At 36.4% G+C, this 22249-nt stretch overlaps 2 protein-coding genes across 5 annotated transcripts in view; one reads left to right on the plus strand and one right to left on the minus strand.

The window, feature by feature from the left end:
- Positions 1 to 555: 555 nt before the first annotated feature.
- On the minus strand, positions 556 to 9340 carry LOC125649270 (uncharacterized). Of its 2 annotated transcripts, none has more exons than XM_048876663.2 (3): positions 9205 to 9340; positions 1625 to 1681; positions 556 to 1486 (listed from the first exon to the last, which is right to left on the minus strand). In XM_048876663.2, exons 2-3 carry the CDS (start codon positions 1668 to 1670, stop codon positions 657 to 659), a joined length of 876 nt encoding a protein of 291 aa, XP_048732620.1. In that variant the 5' UTR covers positions 1671 to 1681; positions 9205 to 9340; the 3' UTR covers positions 556 to 656. The 2 variants fall into 2 exon arrangements, with proteins under 2 accessions (XP_048732620.1, XP_048732621.1); XM_048876664.2 differs by having other exon boundaries at positions 9113 to 9224.
- The window catches only part of LOC125649271 (GTPase IMAP family member 4-like), a 28728-nt gene continuing 15718 nt past the window's right edge, over positions 9240 to 22249 (plus strand). The window contains exons 1-2 of one of the 3 annotated variants that reach the window (XM_048876665.2): positions 9240 to 9373; positions 17321 to 18131. In XM_048876665.2, the coding sequence (XP_048732622.1) occupies positions 17352 to 18062 (711 nt within the window). In that variant the 5' untranslated portion in view covers positions 9240 to 9373; positions 17321 to 17351 and the 3' untranslated portion in view covers positions 18063 to 18131. Of the gene's footprint in view, positions 9382 to 17320; positions 18132 to 22249 lie in introns of those variants that run through there. The other 2 variants (XM_048876666.2, XM_056166688.1) reach the window with 2 other exon arrangements.

Genomic DNA, 22249 nt, shown 5'->3' on the forward strand with positions numbered 1-22249 from the left:
TATGCAGGTGATAATGGAATATTGCTACATAAATATGGGAAGTTGACGATGGGGAAGCTGAAATCATCCCGTTTGTCATACAGTTGAGTTGTCAGTTTGCCGTTAATGTCTACTTTCAATAAAATATCTAAGTATGAAGCAGAAGTGGACGACTCTGTGGTGTCCTTTATTTCGAGCTCACAGGGATATATCAAATCGACATATGAATGAAAGTTATTATTGTTAATAGACAAAACGTCATCGATATATCGAAATGTCGAATTGAAGGCCACAGCGAGATATTTTTTCTTCTCACGTAGAAGTTTTTGAATAAATTCTGCTTCATATGAATATAGAAACAGGTCAGCTAACAAAGGAGCACAATTCGGGCCCATGGGAATTCCAACAGACTGTTGAAAGACCTTATCACCAAAGACCACGAAGATATTGTCAGTGAGACCATTGCCGTTGAAAATATACTCTTAGGGAAAAGTTAAACATTTCATTCAATCAATCAAGGATCATAATCTAAGCGCCATCAGTCCTCCTAATTCGTTAATTTGAGATAAGACTAAAATGAAACAACGCTTTATATTTTTCATTTTGTCAACACAGCATAATTTCGACCATTGGTAATATTATAATAGAAATCTTTAAAACTATACAATATCAAATTTTCAGGAAATGGAACACCTTCCACATCTGGGGTCTTTTAGGCCATTGAGTTCATCATCTCGTGGAGACCTGCCTTCTGCCGCGTTATTTCTAACTGTTTCGAAAGCGTCGCTCTCAGATATACCTGGATTTTTTTTCATGTAATCATTTTTATCTTTCTCCAGAATTTTGGTTGCTTGGTCATAGAACTTATGTCTGTAATATTCTTTTCCTCGCTTCGAGTTTTCTTTGATGAGCTTCGTTAGCATATTATCAAATTTCTGCACACATTCCTTAGGTATTTCCTTTTTATCATCCCCAAAAATGACGTGCCTACCTCCACACTTTACGTTCAACTGAACGACATCAGGGGCTTCTGCCAACAATTCATTTAGTTCGTTTTCATCGTTTTCTAACTTGGTGATCACAAGAATCATGTATTCAAACGCACTCTCCCCTAGTAATACATCTAGATTTTGAAGCATTTGCAAATCTTCTTTTGCTATTCTCTCTGATGCCGACAACACCAAGACAATGGCGTGAAATCCCGGGGACGTGCAATACAAACAGCGCTTGATATCGGTTTCTACATCTATTTTTTTCTGCATTTCCTGTGGTGAATTTACTCCTGGCGTGTCATAGATACGATACCGAAACCCGTCCCTGATAGCTGAACTATATTCACATCTCCTCGTGATAGAAGACCAACACCGCTTGCTGACAAATTGTTTGGTTCCTAATATTCCATTTCCGCTGTGGCTTTTACCTGCACCAAGTTTTCCAATTAAGATGATTCGCCTTTCTTGCACGTTTTCTTTCAAAGATGGTAAAGCCACTTGTGCCATAGAGCTTTCTGAAACAGAAGATAAATGTAATTGATGTACTGCTTCCGGTTACTACAAGGACATATAACACTTATACACAATAACAACGACTTTATGATTCTTATTTCTGAAGTATATGTATAAATTAGAGTTATGGGTAAACAAACCTGCATTTCTTCTGTAAATTTCAGTTTCTTCTGATGAAGCCATCATAATCTTAAAATCTTAAAAAGAGGTTAAAAGAATTATGATGTGCCAGATTTATAAAGCACGAGATTGCAGCAACACCCAATACCTTATAGTGTCGGATTGCAAGGTCAAATACAAAAATGAATAAACCACTAAAATGAAAAATGACCTCCTCGAGACAAGCGATTATTTTTACATAAAATATAGGGTACAGCTGAGACAGAAATTATTTTTCCAAGACGAAAGATGCAATATCATTTGTGTACGTTTTATCATCGGATCGTCAGCACCTAAGTAGTGCTGTGGCATAATTTTTAAAAATATTTTTTATACAATACAAATGGAACTTATGCAATAGAAATGTAAAATATACAACACAATACAAATGAAACACTATGCAATACAAATGGAAAGTATTTAATACAAATAGAAAATATACAGTACAAATGAAAAATTATACAGTACAAATGGAAAAGATCAAATATTGCAACGTTTGACAGGCCATATCGATCGGCTCTGCAGCATTAGAGTTTACTGCTTTCTAAATTTCTGGTTAATAGAAACATGGCAGACTTAGCAGTGGAGTATCTTTTGAAAATGTAAATTGAAATTAGTTCTAATTGTAACGGGGACCATTACATGATGTTCCCCAAACGTCCCCATTTACAAAGTGGTGCCATTTGTTTGATTACGTTCTATTGAAACGTTTAAAATACACTTTAATTAAAAACAGTACAACTTTCACTCTGATTAGATAGCTCTGTAAATTAAAGCATTATCCAATCAAATTCAAATGAACGTGCATGCACTTACTGGTCAGTGAATTTGACAATGTCAATCCGTTCAGTGTTTCAATTGATATCTACACTAATATTTTCAAACTAATTCATTGAAAAGTAAGAAAAGTTTAGACGTTTAAATATTATCTAATCAACATTAAGGGTGCGTGCATGCGCGTTTATATAAATAATTTTGAACATGCCAATCAATTAAGCATCTCATTATGTACTGAAAACATTCAATAATTGCTGTATCATTCAAGTATCATCCAATCAAAATTCAGCGCAAATTTCAACTCTTCTGGCACAGTGGTTTTCAAGAAGATTGCTTATATTTGTATGTAAATCTTTGAGTCTCTGGTGTAGCCCCAACCTACCCCCGGGAACCATGATTTGGAGAAAATCGAATCTGCACTATATGTCAGGAACCTTTCATGTAAATTTCAACTTTTCTAGCCCAGTGGTTTTTGAGAAGATTTTTAAGTGACCCAACCCTATTTTGCGTTTTCGTGAATACCTCGGTACCTCCCATTTTAAGGGTGTATGGTTCTTCATGTAAACAAACTTGAATCCCCTTTACCCAAGGATGATTTGTACCAAGTTTGATTGAAATTGGTGGCGTAGTTCTGCAGATGAAAATGAAAATGTGAAAAAGTTTACGAACAGACAGGCGGACATATAGACGACAGACAAAATGGGATCAGAAAATCTCACCTGAGCTTTCATACGCGAGCTAAAAAGTTAGACTGGGTCCAAAGTTTTGTACCAAATATCCAATGGATGTGCATCCATGTGTGGGACTAAATGACATTCGTTCTGTACATCAACAAATAATATATTATCATTATAATGAAAGGCGAAGATAACGAACAGTGATCAATCTCATAACTCCTATAAGCAATACAAAATAGAGAGTTGGGCAAACACAGACCCCTGGATATACCAGAGGTGGGATCAGGTGTCTAGAAGGAGTAAGCATTCCCTGTCGACCTAATTCCTCGTACAATTTCTAAGTACTCTTCCAGACAAAAAACGTTCTCGAGAAAAATAATAATCAGAAGCAATCTTGTTGCAAGCAACGAATAGGTCTTTCCGTCTCTGATTTTGAAATGATGTGACACAATACATACATAATTCATATATTATTTTAACTAAAGGCTAGTCACAAGATTTAACATGAGTTACATAGGCCTTATCGAGTATTATTTATTTAAAACTGTTAAAAATATCATAGTCCCAAGGGCTACGAAATCTAGAAAAAAATTCCTGTTCTGAATAACTAAGCCAAATTCTAAAATTCAGTAACAGTATAAAACAAAATCCTTTCATTCATATGTCGATTTGATATATCCCTGTGAGCTCGAAATAAAGGACACCACAGAGTCGTCCACTTCTGCTTCATACTTAGATATTTTATTGAAAGTAGACATTAACGGCAAACTGACAACTCAACTGTATGACAAACGGGATGATTTCAGCTTCTCCATCGTCAACTTCCCATATTTGTGTAGCAATATTCCATTATCACCTGCATATGGTGTTTATATATCTCAACTGATTCGATATGTAAGAGCTTGTTCTGAGTATAGTCAGTTTTTAAATCGAGGTAAGCTACTGACAAACAAGTTGATGGTACAGGGATTTCAACAGTCTCGAATGAAGTCAGCATTTCGCAAATTCTATGGTCGTTATAACGATCTAGTTCGTCAATACAACCTCGCATTGGGTCAAATGCTGTCTGATGTGTTTCATACCGATTGTTAAGCCGTTCTTGGCACACTGATTTTGACTGCGGATAACTCCGTTTACCTGATCAGGATATAGGGCTCACGGCGGGTGTGACCGGTCAACAGGGGATGCTTACTCCTAGGCACCTGATCCCACCTCTGGTGTGTCCAGGGGTCGTGTTTGCCCAACTATCTATTTTGTATTGCTTGTAGGGGTTGTGGGATTGATCACTGTTCGTTGTCTTCACCTTGCCTTTCTTCATACTTAAAAATGCCCTCGAAAGTGCCTATACTGATGAAAGGGACCCATCCTAGAGTCAAACCCTGGGGTTGCGAATTCACAATTTTGGCACATCCTTTTCTGCTTTTTTTAAAATATGTATATAGTTTAAAACTGTTTCAACAAACTTAAAGAAGATAACGATAATATTCACAATAATGATTTTGGCTCCACCTTGGAATTAAACCCTTACCCACTAGGATCTTGAAATACAATTTTGGTAAAGGACTACCTACTCCTTCTAAACATTTAGTTCAGTCTAGTATTAATAGCATTAAAGAAGATATTATTTAAATGTATTACACCTATACACTATATATACCAAGTATTTCCCCGCCCTGGAGTCAGAACCTTTACCCTGGGGATAATGACATTAGATTGAGGCCTTCCTGCGCTACATCACTATGTATTTAGTTATTCTTAGAGATATGCGGCTGTGGAGAAAAATATTTTTAAAAATTGGTCAACCTTTGACAGTTTTTGCCCTGCCCTTAAGGCCTCGGGGATGTAGAAGTCCTGAAATTTACAATTTATGTCCCCCTTGTCCTAACGATGATTCTGACCAAATTTGAAAAGAATTAGAATAGTAGTTATCAAGAAGTTAAAAATGTTCTGTTGTTCACACATTTAATAGCTTACCATTTTGGCCCCACCAAAATCAAAACTCCTACCCTACCCCTGGGATCATGAAATTTACAATTATGGTAAAGGGCTACATGCTCCTTCTAAATATCCATTTAGTTTCAATTTAGTATCAATATCATTAAATGTGTTTTTAAATGTTTTACACATAAATACTATATATTACCAAGTTTGACTCCACCCTGGAATCAGAACCTCTACCCTGGGAATCATGAAATTTACAAATTTGGTAGAGGCTTTCCCGCTCTACATCACTATGCATTTAGTTTTTCTTACACATGTGCGGTTGTTTGAAAATTTGTCCAATTTTTGACAGATTTTGCCCCGCCCCCAAGGGTGGTAAAATTTACAATTTATGTCCCAAAGATGCTTCATACCAAATTTGAAAAGAATTGGAACGATAGTTATCAAGAAGTTAAAAATATTTAATTGTTAACGCACGAAGACGGAAGCAGACCAATTGCAATAGGTCACCTGAATTTACTTGCTTTATGCCAAGTTTGGTTGAAATTGGCCCTGTGGTTCTGGAGAAGATGAAAATGTAAAAAGTTGCTGACGACACCGACAACGACGCCGGACAAATTTCGGTCAGAAAAGCTCAGGTGAGCTAAAAAGGATTGGAATTGCTTGGGGATGATCACTTATATTGAGACAATTAAATCTTTTCTCTACAGGGTAAAAATAACCTTGTTTGATGACGACATAATGAAAATAAATGCCATTCACTCTACAACGAATAGGAACGTAATATACGCAAGATGTCTGTCTACAGTTAAATCAAGATCATGGAGTGAATAGGTAATCATGAAAAAAAAATGAAGATAACATACAATATAGGATTTTATGTAGACTTGCTCAAGTCTCTATGTTGTTTTTATTACTTTATCATTTCGTTCAAATTTTTCTGTGTTTCAGAAGTCTAACTATCTGCTCTCTACCATACTTAATGTCACCAAACATAGAGCACAGAGCTTATCAGCCTCCTAATTAAATCTGTCATCTTGCATCCATCTGTAGGATGTTTTATGACCTTTCCCAAAATCAAAATGTTTTAGTTTAGCTGTTGCATTCCTAGTGTTTCCATATGGTCAATTCACATGGCAGTTTCTACACTGAAAGTTTTTCAGTTTTATTAGGTCACCTTAGTAAACTCGGGTGACCTATTGCAACTGCTCTGCGTCCATTGTGCGTTAACAATTCTTGATAACTACCATTCCAATTCTTTCCAAATTTGGTATGAAGCATCCTTGGGACAAGGGGGACATGAATTGTAATTTTCAGAACTCCTACAACCCTGGGGCCTTAGGGCAGGGCAAAAATTGACCAATTTTCAAAAATCTTCTCTAGAACACCACACATGTGTAAGAAAAACTAAATGCATTGTGATACAGAGCAGGAAGGACTCTACCAAAACTGTAAATTTCATCATCCCCGGGATAGAGTTTCTGACCCCAGGAAAAACCAAACGTGATATATAGTGTTTATGTGTAAAACGCTTAGATAACATCTTCTTTTGTGCTATTGATACTAATTTGTAACTAAATGGATATTTAGAAAGAAAAGGTAGTCCTTTACCAAAAGGGGGTAGGGGTTTTGGTATCAGGGTGGGGTCAAAATGGTCAGTTATTAAATGTGTGAAAAATAGAACTGTTTTAACTTCTTCTTGATAACTACTGTTCCAATTCCTTTCAAATTTGGTATGAAGCATCTTCGGGACATGACGTAAAGCATCAATCAATCTTCAGGACAAGGGGGACATAAATTGTAAATTTCATGATTCTAGATGGTAAGGGTTTGGTTTCATGGTGGAGCCAAAATTATTATAGTGATTATTGTTTTTATCATTTGAAGGATTTCTTTAAGTTTACTGATGCAGTATAAAAACTAATTGTATAATTTGGAAAAGCAGAAAAGAATGTATAAAAAATGGTGAATTTTGCAAAGTTATTCCAAGGATCATCAAAGACAGAATATTTTGTGTTAATTGAAAGATATTACTTGCACATTGACATAAATCCAGACACCCATACTAATAAAGTTTGCCTTAAGTGTGTAAGAAAAGTCAATAAGGTGAATGAAAGTCTTTTGAAACTTAAGACAAACTATAAGTGAACAATAGGAAGTCTGTTGCAATTCTATGGACATGGAACATCTAAGAGATTAGTTTCTGGTTGAATTTTAAATCACTTATAGACAACTGATTTATATCTTATGATATGGCTTTAGAAGATTAAATATTTCCGTTTTCATTTTAATTCAGAGAAGTTTTGATTGTTCAACTTTGTAACATTTTGGAAATCCCCATAGCCATACATCACCTGTCAACTTATCATCGATTCTGCAGCACCACACTGCAGCATTGTAATATGATCCCTTTACCGACCGTATTCTGGTCGGTGATTTTGCAGGGTTTACGAAGTCTCTATGTTTGGCATTATTAACAAGAGGCCCATGGGCGACATCGCTCACCTGGATCACCTTGGCCCATATCTGAAGACTTTCCATATATATTTGCATGTAAAACCTTAGTCCCTATTATGACCCCAACTACCCCTGGAGGCCACGATTTTTGCAAACTTGAATCTACACTACGCCAGAAAGCTTTCATGTAAATGTCAACTTCTTTGGCCCAATGGTTCTTGAGAAGAAGATTTTTAAAGATTTTCCCTATATTTGTATGTAAATCTTTGAACCCCCCCCCCACTTGTGGCCCCATCCTACCCCCCGGGGGCCATGATTTGAACAAACTTGAATCTGCACTTTGTCAGAAAGTTTTCTTGTAAATATCAGCTTTTCTGACTCAGTGGTTATTGAGAAGAAGATTTTAACTATATATTTGTATGTGAAACTTTGATTCCCCTTGTGGCCCCATCCTACCCCGGGAGGGGGGGGCATGATTTGAAAAAAACTTGAATCTGCACTATGTCACAAAGTTTTCATGTAAAAATCAGCTTTTCTGGCTCAGTGGTTCTTGAGAAGAAGATTTTTTAAAGATTTTTCCTATATAAACACATATAAAATATTATTTCACTTAGTGTGGCCCCACCCGACCCCTGGGGGCTATGACATGAACAAATCTGAATCTGCACTATGTCATAAAGCTTTCATGTAAATTTGAACTCTTCTGGCTCAATGGTTTTTGAGAAGAAGATATTTAAAGATTTTTCCTATATACACACATATAAAATATGGTTTCCCCTAGTGTGGCCCCACCCGACCCCCGGGGGCCATGATATGAACGAACTTGAATCTGCATTATGTCAGGAAGCTTCCATGTAAATTTGAACTCTTCTGGCTCAATGGTTCTTGAGAAGATTTTAAAAGATTTTTCCTGTATAAATACATATAAAATATGGTTTCCCCTATTGTGGCGCCATCCGTCCCCTGGGGGCCATGATATGAACAAACTTGAATCTCCATTATGTCAACAAACTTCCACGTTTTCAACTATACTGGTACAGTGGTTCATGAGAAGAAGATTTTTAAATGACCCCACCCTATTTTTACACTTTTGTGATTATCTCCCCTTTGAAGAGAACCTGGCCCTTAATTTGAACAATTTTGAATTCCCTTTAACTAAGGATGATTTGCATTAAGTTTGAATGAAATTGACTTACTGGTTCTGGAGAAGAAGATTTTTTAAAATTTTCAGTGTATTTTTACTGATTTGCTATTATCTCCCCTTGAATAAGGGGGTTGGCCCTCATTTGAACAATTTTGAATCCCCTTCACCCAAGGATGATTTGTGCCAACATTGGTTAAAATTGGCCCAGTGGTTTTGGAGAAGAAGTTGAAAATGTAAGTGTTTAACAGACAGACAGACAGACAGACGACGGACAAAAAGCGATCATAAAAGCTCACTTGAGCTTTCAGCTCAGGTGAGCTAAAAAGTATTAAAGAGAGCACTGATTATTAAACATAGAGACTTGAGCAAGTCTAGATTTTATGAGCAAATAATGGAGATTTTTTAAATACACATACAAGTCCATGATAAATATAGATGCTAGTTACTCTTCATGCAAATCTCAAAACGTTTACCGTTCCAGATCGCTGATCTGATGATTTTCCGCTGAAAACATTTCACACAACCATCTTAAGATAATTCTATATCACTAAAACGCCATACTTACATGCAAAACACAATTAGAAATGGTAGCTGAAGCATTCGAGTTCACCATTTGCTGACATCCTGCCAAACGTTCAGCCGACGTGTGTGTAATGTATGTGCACGCCCTGTCTACAACATACACCATTACTCACAGCTGATGCCAAGGGTTGGATATGTCACTGCTGAACAGGGTAAGATAGTATGATATTTTTCATATTATTTCTAAATATTACATACCAATATTTATAATGTCTTATGTTATTTATTCAATGATAATATCCAGAATTCTCCGCGGCACTGAAAATAAAACGGAAGGCATATATATGTAACAAACAATTCACTGCTATTTTTATCTGCTCGGCGAGAACAGATTGCATATAATTATAATGCAGAGGATGCGTGATTTATATTTCCTCAATCCATGCAAGGAGTTGAAATGATGTACATCTTTTCGAGTGATTAAATCGCCATTTCAACTTGTTGGATGGAGCAAATATCAAATCAAGCTATTATAGATATTCTATCACTTTGGTACCATTGTTTGTTCTTGTTCCTACGCGAGAAAAAATAGTGCGATAAAAATCATACAGTCACACTCATTTTTATTAGTACGTATATAAATGAAATTTACTAAATTTAGAAGGCATTGGAAACCTAGTAGTATGTTTAGATCGGTAAAGTTAGCTACTAGTGATGTATGCATATGCATGTTACTTACAGTGGCGGATTTAGAGGGGGCGCAGCCGGGCCGCACCCCCCTAAAATTTTCAAATTTAAGGTAACTAGCGGTATCCTGTTTCGAAAAATGTACTACACGATAAAAGTAGCAATAATTTCTTCCACTCCTGGAGAAATAAATGACAAAATCTTTTGATTTCTTGAATTACTTTATTGGGAGAACTTAATCCCCCCCCAAACCCTTAAAATTTGGGTTATTTTATTAATTTCACCTTATTAAAATGATAGAAAATAGTACAAATGACTAAATAGGAGAAATATATCAAGCCCCATAAAATCTGTAAAATCCAGAAGCTTCGCCTCCTGGACCCCCACCAGGGCTTTGCCCTGGACCCATTGCCTCATATAGTGGTGCCCCCGTAATCGCAATTCCTGGATCCGCCCCTGACTTAGCTAAAACAGAAAAAAGTTGACTACTAGTAGTCACATATATGTACTTATAACTGCAAAAGTTAGCAGATAGTAATCAGCTACTTAAAAAGTGAATAAACCTATACTAGCCAGTTACTATAGGGAATAAGGGCTATCCACAATAGCTAGCTACAAAACAGGTGACTGGGTTTACTCTAGCCAGCTACTATAGGGAATAAAGGCTAACTACTGATAGCTAGCTACAAAAACAGGTTACTGAGTTTACTCTAGTCAGCTACTATAGGAAATAAAGGCTAACTACTGATAGCTAGCTACAAAAACAGGTTACTGAGTTTACTCTAGTCAGCTACTATAGGAAATAAAGACTAACTACTGATAGCTAGCTACAAAAACAGGTTACTGAGCTTACTCTAGTCAGCTACTATAGGGAATAAAGACTAACTACTGATAGCTACATCTAGCTACAAGAACAGGTCACTGGGTTTACTCTAGCCACCTAGATGTTCAGCTGCGACATTCTTATTCCATATTATTATGTAAATATGTTTCTTTCTTTTTTTTAAATTTCTTTACATTTTATTTTTATCATTTTTTATTTAATCATTATTTATAATATCTTTACTTAGTGCCCTTAATTATTTTTTAACATTTTTACTATGCTCCAATGCCAGATTAGATATTTATTTTCCGATTTAATCTTTTCATATTACTTCATAATCTTTATATTTTATTTTTCATCACAGTTCAACACTAGTTATATACCTTTACACCTCCAGGTACGAAATACTCATTCATAAGCCGTCATTAGAACGAGTTAACATACGGCTAAAGCATACTGTATTTATATATATATTCAATAAATTCTTTTTTCTTGGTATCGGGGTAGAATAAAGTCAAAAAATAAAATCCAGTACTTAAACTTTTATCTATAGATAAAAGTTTGAGTACTGGATTTTATTTTTTGACTATATATATATATATATATATATATATATATATATATCCAATAATAAAAGTCAAGAAACACAAAACTCGAATAACATTTCACTGTTAGCGCTTTCGGCTTTAATGACTCTTCAGACAGTTATAAAATGCATTAAAGCCGAAAGCGCTAACAGTGAAATGTTATTCGAGTTTTGTGTTTCTTGACTTTTATTATTGGATGTATTTACTGTATCAAATACCGAATTCTTTATATATATATATATATATATATATATATATATATATATATATATATATAAAGAGTTAGGCAATTACGGACCCCTGGATATACCAGAGGTGGGATCAGGTGCCTAGGAGAAGTAAGCATCCCCTGTCGACCGGTCACACCCGCCATGAACCCTATATACCGATCAGGTGAATGGAATTATCCGTAGTCAAAATTGGTGTGCCAAGAACGGCCTTATAATTGGTATTGAAACATGTGAGACAGCATTTGACCTAATCATGAGATAAATGATAGGTTGTATTAGCAAACTAGATCGTTATAACAACCATGGAATTTGCGAAATGCTGACTTTAAATGAGACTGTTGAAACCCCTGCATCGTCAACTTGTTTGTCAGTAGCCTGCCTCGATTAAAAAACTGATATCTCTCGAAGTAAGTCACGGTCCCAATTAACTAAGCAAAATTCCTATCGATCTCTCAAAGTGGAGTCCCGTGAAACATATTTCATTGTTTTTCACTCTCGAGGGAAGTGTGGTAGCGTTCACATGTATGTTCACTCGTGCACTCGAGCGTATAGACCTTACCTGGATAGCGGTGAATGCCTGGAGCTAGTTTGGCGATGTGAATTAGGTGTTTGTTTTGGTGACACATCGCCAGTGTTTCCAAGGAATGTAGGGCAATGACAATGTTTATTCTCATAAACTATAGGGTAGAAAAAGATAACAAAGTATGAATAACACAGCCATGCGTGGATTCCTATCCAGGAGAATCTAACCCTTTCAATGACAGTTTTTATAAATTTACATAATTTTATCAATTTTGTTGTTTGCATTAAAACGTTGTTCAAATTTAAACACATTATATAAGTAATTCTTGATTGTAGAGTACGTTTTTCGTCGCAATTAAATAAGTTGTGAAATTCATCAGCAATTTCATTTTTCGAACACAATTCACAAATTCTGTTTCATCTTCCAACTTCAACAGCTAGCTTAGTATTACAAGTTCTAAATCTACAAAAATATTTCAGGTAGTTATAAGGCAATGATAATGTAATTCTAGACAAAATGATGTATTGTATATTCTATAATGAAGACCTTAATTTCTTTAGTCATGTTATATTCACTTTTTGCCCTGTTTGACAAGTGTATGAGAAAAGTCCACAGTCATTTGATGAAATTACACCAAAGGTTGTTATAGTGCTTTAGAGGGTAAAATAACTTCAGTGATACTTGACCATCTTGTGAAACATCTAATTTACACCAAAAGTTTATCAAACTCTTTTTATAATTTAGTGGAAATAGATAATAAACCTTTAACTGTATTTGAATACATTAAATTTTCAAGATCATTTAAATGTATCGCAAATAGAAATGGGGCAAATTGTTCCCCTTGTCTGACCCCATGGTACAAGGGAATGGGTCCGAGTATAAACCATTTGACATAATTCTTGACTTAATGTTATTGTACTGTTGTGTTATCACAGTGAAATATTTGTCATCTATATTACTCAGTAATACTTTGTTCCAAAGTTGCAGACGCCAAACAGAGTCTAACACCTTTTCGAAATCAATAGCTACACTGTAGGACTGTTTGAATGCGTAGGTTTAAGAATAAAACTGAAGGTTTCATCGAAGCGCCGAGGGAGGTGTAGATGTATAGAAATTGATCCCTCGTCATGAGTATAAGCCTGGATTCATGTTCTTGTAGATGGCTGTTAGTCGTTCTATAGGTGGCTACTGGCAACATGTTTTTCTCTCGTTATCAGTTGTCTTTTTATGTCGCTGGTTACTAATAGTCGGCTACTAGCAGTGTTTTCCCTAAGAACCGGCCGCCGGCCAAATTGACCGTTTCAAACGATTTTCTGGCCGGTTCAAATATAAAAAAAAAATCAAAAAATAATATGTTGTCAATTTCAGTGATGTTGATTTACACGATCAATCTTTGCAAAGAAAGTATGCGGAAGCAATTGGTTGACTATAAATATCTTTCATATTTCTTCCTTGTTTATGTTTTTATCGAGAGCTTTTTGAAACGGCGATTTTGATTGGACGATATTTTAAACTCTCACCTTGCGCGTGAGAAGCACATGGCAGTGAAAAATAATGAAGTGTCGAACGAATACATTAGGGCTGTTCCAGAAATGATCAAATGGGGGGGGTCGGGCGGCAAATGATTTTTTTTTTGTGTGGGTGGTCATATTTTTTCATATTTTATTTGGTCCGTGGTTGGACTGTTAAAAAAATATTTATTATGGTTAGTGGGTAGTTTCTATTGTTTTATTTTGTGCCACGTGGGTGTTGAGTTTTCAGAATATTTTTATTGTCGCTCTTGTCGTGCTGGTTACAAAACGTCGGAGGGAAAATTGAAAACGTGCTTTCGAAATGCTGCTTTCGAAAGTAACAAAGAACTATTAGAGTTGTCGCTCTTTGCAGCGCATAACTTTCCATTACGACACTCTTCAAATTAGAGGCGCGTTTAGTAGGGTCCCTTTGGACGTGATGGCGGCGAACTCTGTTCTGTAGATTATTACAGTTTACAGTGCATCGATTTTGGGAATATTTTGAAACCAATAGGTATTCCGTTTTCTAATAAAAATAGGCAAACGTTAGTTGATTTATACGAGGGTACCGATGCGTTATATTTATCAGTCAGTGTGATGGTGATATAGAGGCCTCCGGGCGCGGGCTCCATTAGAAGACGAACGATTCGTGGATCGTTTGGACTCCCGATCTTTCCAACATTCCCGCCATAGATGCCTTTGATTGTTGATGTGACATCGTTTCTTCAGAACTACTGTGATACAATGTCGCACAGGCATTACCGCGTCATTGACTAGAATGTTTGTCCCGAAAACCTCGCGAGATTTGTACCGTTTTCATTTTTAAAAATATTTTTGTAGTGGGTCTGGTTAGTTGTTTTTTTTAGATGGGTCATTGTAAAATGAGTTTATCAATTTGATGGGTCATGGGGTAATTTTTTATTTTTTTTTATGGGTGCTTGGTATATACAAAAGGTGCCTCCCGACCCCCCCCCCTCATGTATTTATTTCTGGAATAGCCCTTACATGATTTCTTCCAGTCAAAACATCGGAAAGGTGTGTATTTAACACCACTGTGACTAACTTGTCCGAAGTAAAAATGTTCAACCCTTTGGTATATATTTAAAAATGTAGGTTAAAAAGTGGCATATGAACAAGGGTCATTTTGCCCCCTGAAATGCCTCAGAATGCAGGATTTTGCGTCTAATTTTCCAAAATTTCATGGGGGGGAATCCCCATACCCCCCTCCCCCGGCCTGTTACAATTCTAAATGGGCCTGTTCAAATGAAATGAATGGAAAACACTGTACTAGTAGCTACCATGTCCAGTTCCCAATCACTGATTACTAATAGTCGGCTACTAGTAGCTACCCCGTCCAGTTCCCAATCACTGATTACTAATAGGCGGCTACTAGTAGCTACCCCGTCCAGTTCCCAATCACTGATTACTAATAGCCGGCTACTAGTAGCTACCCCGTCCAGTTCCCAATCACTGATTACTAATAGTCGGCTACTAGTAGCTACCCCGTCCAGTTCCCAATCACTGATTACTAATAGCCACCTTTTCTGTTATATTGAAGTTGATTTCTCTGGACTTACCGTATGCATTCGGAACACCCCAGTGATTATATGGAGAACTCCGGTAGGCGTCGTGTCACTCGATGCAAACTTCCGTTGCTTTCGATAAGTAGGGGCAGGTATTGAGGATGTTTCGGGTCACTAGATCTTTAATACGGCATGTAGACATAAGTAGACGATAGGGAAAAGTCGTTGGATCTTTTTCCAACTTAGATCTCGCCAGAAACCGGTAGGCAGAGAGTAGAAATTGTTAAAAACAAGCCGTGAATCGAGCCCCCCCCCCCCCCACCCCCACCCTCCCACCCCAGAAATCCAAGATGGCGAGTGTCGTCCCTTTACTTTTTTTAATGTACACATGGTACACCTTTTTTAAAACCTCGAAAAAAGCGGATTTTGGTGGTGGATTTTATTTATATAATCTATTATTCGGACACAAATCATGTAAAACTTCAATTTATTATTCGGGAACAAATAATACAAAACTTCAATATCTGACAACCGAGCCCCTGTGGGTTCGAATCCCGGCCGCGACATACCAAACTCGTTTTAAACAGGTAGTGACAGTTCCATCGCCAAACGCTCGGCATCAGGTGTGAATGTCACGGGTCGTCGGAGATGACCTTAGAAACGGATGTCCCGTGTCGCAGTAGGTGTGGCACGCTAAAGAACCCTCACTGCTCAAAAGCCGTACCGTAAGCGCCGAGCAAAGGCCTAGATTTGAAGCCCTTCACCGGTCTTTGTGACGTCTCCACATGAGTGAAAAATTCTCGAGAGAGACGTTAGCAAGATACAATCAATCTATTTTGCTACTTCAGGGTAGTTTATCGAAAACGAAAGTAGGTTTTAAATAAATTTCACGATATTTACTAATGAAGTAAGATTCTATTATAGCTTACGAACTTAACCTCTTATATGAAACAATATTAAAGGTACAAGTAGGAGCAAGCGTTTCAGAGTGTCTGGGAATTTCCATACGGATGATTCAAAACTAAGATCATAAAAAGAAGAAACGAACAACCGTATCATTTTTGTTAAAAAATTATCAGAATTTAGTTTTTTCTCTGTAAGATCAAAATCTAGCAGCGATAAACACAGATCTACTATTCATTGATTTACTTCATATCGTATAATCTTAAGTTGTTTTTTTTTTAGTCTCACTGGCGTAGATCCACCAAAGTGTGTCCAGCACTTCACTTCCCCCCCCCCCCCCTTTACTTGCTATTTCAGGGTCGTTTATAGAAAACGAAAGTAGGTTTTTAATCAATTTCACGATAATTACTAATCGATTAAAATCCAGTTATAGCTTATGGACTTCACCTCACATGCATATGGAACAATATTAAAGGTGCATGCACTAACTCTAGCGCAAGCGTTTCGGAGTTTATTTACAAAATTTATTCATTTATAAGTATAAATAATTCATATTACAAATTCCTTGTGTTTTTTCGACATACGAACATTTGGAACTAGTTTAGAATATATAAAATTTTAGCGGCCGATAAATTTTCTAGTAAATCATGAACGTTTAAGCTGAATTATATAGTGCAATCTACTTTTAAAAGAGAGACCTTTGGTCACCTCCCATGATCGAACTATGTGAGTGAATCAAAGGATCTAATTATCACGAGACATATAACTATAATGTTATCTAAATTACGATTCAATATAATCAAAGTACTGAAAGTGTTGAAATACGGAGTTGAAGTTCCAATACGAGAACAAGTTTATTGTTTTTTTCGACACACGAACATTGCTCTTGAATCGAGTTCACAAAAGTTATATTGTACCACATACTCCTTTGAATCATCAATATGATCGGCTAATACTATATATATTTCCATTAAAGTCCTTCAATGATATTAAAATTAATGTACCGGGTATATTTTTACAGTTTATCGTACTTTTTTTATCGAAATTGACACTAATTGTCGGGATAATGTGTTGTGTGATGGGACGAATCTTGAGGTGTGATTATTCGAAAATATTTGATATATACATCTTATCCGTCCTCAAACGAAGCATGTTTGCACATTGTCTAATAGCACTATTCCTTCCCATCAAGCTATTCCAAGCCTACCCCAGTAAGACATGACAGAAATAGAATAGTTAGAACAAGGTCATGACCACCTAAAACGTTTGTCTGAATTTCTTTAAGCACAATGATTACCCATTTGCAAAAGCGCATTATCCTGGTCCCAGGCAATGGCTAAACTGAATCCTGACAACTATTTCAACTTTGTAGAAAAAAAAGAAATCCACACAGATTGAAAGAGATGGAGATACCTGATACGGGAAAATCGAGCAATGGTGATGCATTCAGAGTTCTCGTTGTTGGAGGAATTGGACATGGCAAAAGTGCCTTCATAAACACTGTGCTAGGAGAATACAAATGCAAAACTGGGGTTACCTGGGGGGTGGACAAGTCAATCACTAAGGAGATACAAGAGATTGATTGCAAACGAAATGACCATACCATAACCTTTATTGATACACCATCATTAAAGACATTGGCGTCCAACCCAAAATTCAAGGACCTCTACAAAAGCGGATTTCATGCTATTGTGATTGTGTATTCAATCAAACCATTCACACAGCATTACCCTACCATACTGCAACGAGTGAAATCCAAGTTCCCAGAGGATCTCTCAAAATATGCAGTGATTGTCTTAACATTTCAGGACTACTTGGAAGATGCAACAGTGAAGGATTTTCTGAATGAAAATAGGGAGTTAAAAGATTTCGTGGAAAGATCTGGTGTTACGTGTGTAGCTATATGTAACAATTCTGATGATGAGAGACAGACGGTTGAACAGAGAGATCACTTTTTTAACCACTTAGACGTTGTTCTACGGAAAAATGTTGAACCATTAAGAAAAAAAGCAACCTGTTCGTATTCGTGCATAATTGGAGTAATAGTAGGTACTGCAGCGGGAATAATTGCATGCATCCTTGCGGGTTACTTTCTATGGGATGAATTGTTTTAATGTACTATATTCTGCGTTTGTTGTATATCTTTATGAATATTTTCTAGTAAAATAAAGGACAAAAAGGCATTGTTTTTATGTGATTTTATGCTTAACATCAAAAGCTCACTAGGTATGCATGTACATGGAGGTGAACAGCCGTCTGTTGTCTGATAACAATTGTCTGTGTGTCCTATCCTGTAGTGAAGATTTTCATATTTCAGCCTGATTGTATATATAGTGAAGATTCTCATACTTCAGCCTGATTGTATATATAGTGAAGATTCTCATATTTCAGCCTGATTGTATATATAGTGAAGATTCTCATATTTCAGCCTGATTGTATGCAAGGTGAAAATAACGAACAGTGATCAATCTCATAACTCCCACAAGCAATACAAAATAGATAGTTGGGCAAACACGGAACCCTGGACACACCAGAGGTGGGATCAGGTGCCTAGGAGGAGTAAGCATCCCCTGTTGACCAGTCACACCCGCCGTGAGCCCCATATCCTGATCAGGTAAACGGAGTTATCCGCAGTCAAAATCAGTGTGTCAAGAACAGCCTAACAATCGACATAACACACGTCAGACAGCATTTGACCCTATGAGAGTTTGTATTGGCAAACTAGATCGTTATGTAACATGTAGCGGTCACCCAGCCAAGTGCTGAACACGCTCGCCGTTGCTAAACATGCGTGATCAAGAGAGACACTCTACCACAGCACTAGAAAAGCTAACTCTCTAGCGAGGCAGTACAAGTTCCCTCTTATACTGTCCGCTACAGTTATAACGACCATAGAATTTGGGAACTGCTTAAGCATGATTTTACACAATGCAATTTTTGCTAAATTTATCATAATTCAATTTGCAACCATACCTTTCGCGTTGTATCAGTTTATACGTGTTGTCAATGGTTTTCAATATCGACTTTAGCACATTCCAAATGAAATACTTATCGTTAAAATGCACTTCAGATCTGTAGACCAAGTGTTGTAAAGAACCCTTTTCTTGATAGATATATTTTGTACAGTGCTTGTCCATAAAATGAAGATAACCCATATTGATTATTTGGTCAAAGGTCAAACTACTATAACTTAGAAAAATTATTCTGCTCAATACTCTTTATTAGACAGTTGGCAAACTTGAGAGAGTGGTTGCTCTTCAAGGTAATATTAACCTTATTGATTTCTAGGTCACACGTTTATTGTATGATTGATTGTATCTTGTTTATCGTCTCTCTCAAGAATTTATCACTCATATAGAGACGTCACCACGACCGGTGAAGGGCTTCAAATTTAGGCCTTTGTTCGGTATTTACAGCCATTGAGCAGTGAGGGCTCTTTAGCATGTCATACATACTGTGACACGACACATCCGTTTTTAAGGTCATCTCCGAAGACTCGTGACATTCACACCTGATGCCGAATGTTTGGCGATGGAATTGTCACTACCTGTTTTAACGACTTAGGTCTGTCGCGGCCGGGATTCGAATTCAGGCCTTCTGCATGCTTTCACCTATCAGTACTCTCAGTACTTGGATTTCTCAGAAACAAAGAAAAAAATCATCACATATCTTTATGGATATTGCCGTGAGAAGGCAGTTCCCCGGCAAAGTCACGGAAGAGGGCGAATGCAAATAACTTTATTTCTGTTCGAGGCTAAGTATCAGTGAAACTTCTCCAAACCGGCCCCTCAGAAAACCGGTTCTCCCTGAATATCGGCCGATTTTCAAAGTCCCGGCAGAAACCTTAACATTTCCTTACAAAGAAAGTCTCACAAAACCGGCCACCCCTGAAAACCGGACATCGACCACTTTTTAAAGTACAATTGTTAACAAACATGTGTAATTTACCCTTATAATACCGGCCACAATTTGAATACTAGAAAATTTTGGCCAGAGTGGTGATGAAGACTGGCCAGGTGTAAAAAAATGATTGACCTACCGGCCAGGTGGGAAATTATCAACCGGAAGTGTGAAAAACACAAGTGGCCTCTATAAGTTCTATAGTTTACCTGTGCTGTCCAGGGTGTTAATTGGTGCTTGGCTAATCCAAGTGACCCTTTCAAATTTCTGTACGAAATGTTATAAACAGATATGCACATATTGAATGAATACAATCAATACGCCATATTGTTGCACCATGGATATAAGCGGTAGTTAATTAATAACAAACCCATGACTGTTAATGATAATTTTCAATAGATAAATGATTTTGGGGGGGTTTCCATAGACTTAAAATTCCTAAGAAACATCAAAATTAAAATTATATATTTACTACTGTACTTTTCAAAAACGTCAAAACAAATTTGTTAACGATATAAGCAATGGACGTAAACAGAGTTTTTATAGGTAAGAGGAATTCCAATAATAGGCCTCTGTGTTTTCTTTATGTATCCTGTTATAAATTTTTAGTTAAAATTAGATGATTGCAGCAAGACTATTTCTTGTAATAATTACCTGTAGGTACTAGCGGTCTAGTTTAATCTCCACCGATAATTGATCATAGATCCCCATATCAAAGTGAGCAGTACCTACTCTGTGTATTATTTGCATTAATCAAATGGCTATGTGTTTGTTTTGTTTATTAAAACATAAGCCGAAATTTTACATAAATGCTGCTAGTCTACAGATTTCTATACATATATATCAAATGCAGTTTTATTTAAACGGAATGTTTTCCATTATTTATGCATGTCAATGTAAAAATGTTTATTCATATTTAATTAGTTTTAGTGCTATAAATTGAAAATAAACATGTCAGTAAATTATTTTGTTTTATTTCCAATAGTGAAATAATAGTCCTTGAACACCATATTAAATGGTTTGTGCTATGTCAATGAAATATCTAATACAAATTGAGCTGAAATGTCTTTAAATGCTAAATTCGCAGTATACCGGCCACCCCTCTAAACCGGCCGTTTTTTTCGGTCCGACAGCTGGCCGGTTTAGAGAAGTTTCACTGTATATCGATGGATCAGACAAACGTGAACTGTGTACTATAACCTGCTGTATTGAGAATGGAGTGAAAATCTGAATTCAAGATGTATGATCTGATGTCATGTATTATTTTTGTACAAAATTACTTTAAAGCAGATTAATTAGTTTTTAAAGCTATTAACTTCCCCTTAATCACATGCTGGAAAACAATTGCATGTGAAAGAAAACAGTGAGAAGATTATTATAAACGTAAATATAGTGAGTATGCAGAAATCATATATTGTCTGTTAGGCGTCTATAAATAGCTCCACGTGCGTCAGGAGAATCCCAACGTGATGTATATAACTTAGAAGCAATTGTCCAACTTTAATAGTGAAAGAGCGCAAAACAACGAATCACTGAGGTATTTGATAATGTTATTCTCTTAAACTTACGGCAAGGTACTGTTGTAACAAATGCACAGCTTTACACAGATACAACCACCGATTAACTGAAAGTCTAAACTGGACACGTGATTTTCACTTGAATGGCCGAGTGACGGTTGTTTTTTCACACAGATCTAAAATCAAATAATTCTACCTAAAACAGATGAAATAATGTATGTAATGTCGTACGTGCGATGATTTAACAGTGTTTTTACAAGGTGGGGAAAAATTGTCGAAATTTGGATCATATATAACTCTAATTTGTGATGATCTTGTATTTAAAACATTTCTGATACTAAAGTACTTATGCTTTGTCAATATATGCAAAATAAATACGAGGATACTGTACTCAGAATGATGCATTATGCAACCCAAGCATGCGTTCTACTCCTAAAAGCACTAACATAGTATTGATAACGTCCGACGGTGCTAGCAATAAAATACGTAATGCTTAAACATTCATGTTTGTTGAAAATCATATAGATATATCGACGATAGATATGAATTTACTCTGAAGTTGAAATTAATAATATGCTAGAGTTCCTCATTGACAATATCTTCGTGGTCTTTGGTGAGCAGGTCTTCCAACAGTCTGTTGGAATTCCCATTGGCACGAATTGTGCTCCTTTGTTGGCCGACCTGTTTCTATATTCATATAAAGCAGAATTCATTTTTTTAAAAAGTCCTACGTGAGAAGAAAAAACCTCTTGCTATGGCCTTAAATTCGACATTTAGATATATCGACAACGTTTTGTCTATTTACAATAATAACTTTCATTCATATGTCGATTCGATATATCCCTATGAGCTCAAAATAAAAGACACCACAGAGTCGTCGTCTT

The sequence above is a fragment of the Ostrea edulis genome, chromosome 5 (assembly GCF_947568905.1).
Source record: "Ostrea edulis chromosome 5, xbOstEdul1.1, whole genome shotgun sequence".
In the NCBI taxonomy this organism is placed as follows: Eukaryota; Metazoa; Mollusca; class Bivalvia; order Ostreida; family Ostreidae; genus Ostrea; species Ostrea edulis.

Coding starts and splice junctions, on each gene's coding strand:
- LOC125649270 (XM_048876663.2), bottom strand. CDS start 1,670: ATGATGGCTTCATCAGAAGAAACTGAAATTTACAGAAGAAATGCAG. Junction 1,487..1,624: donor AATTTACAGAAGAAATGCAG/GTTTGTTTACCC, acceptor CTTCTGTTTCAG/AAAGCTCTATGGCACAAGTG.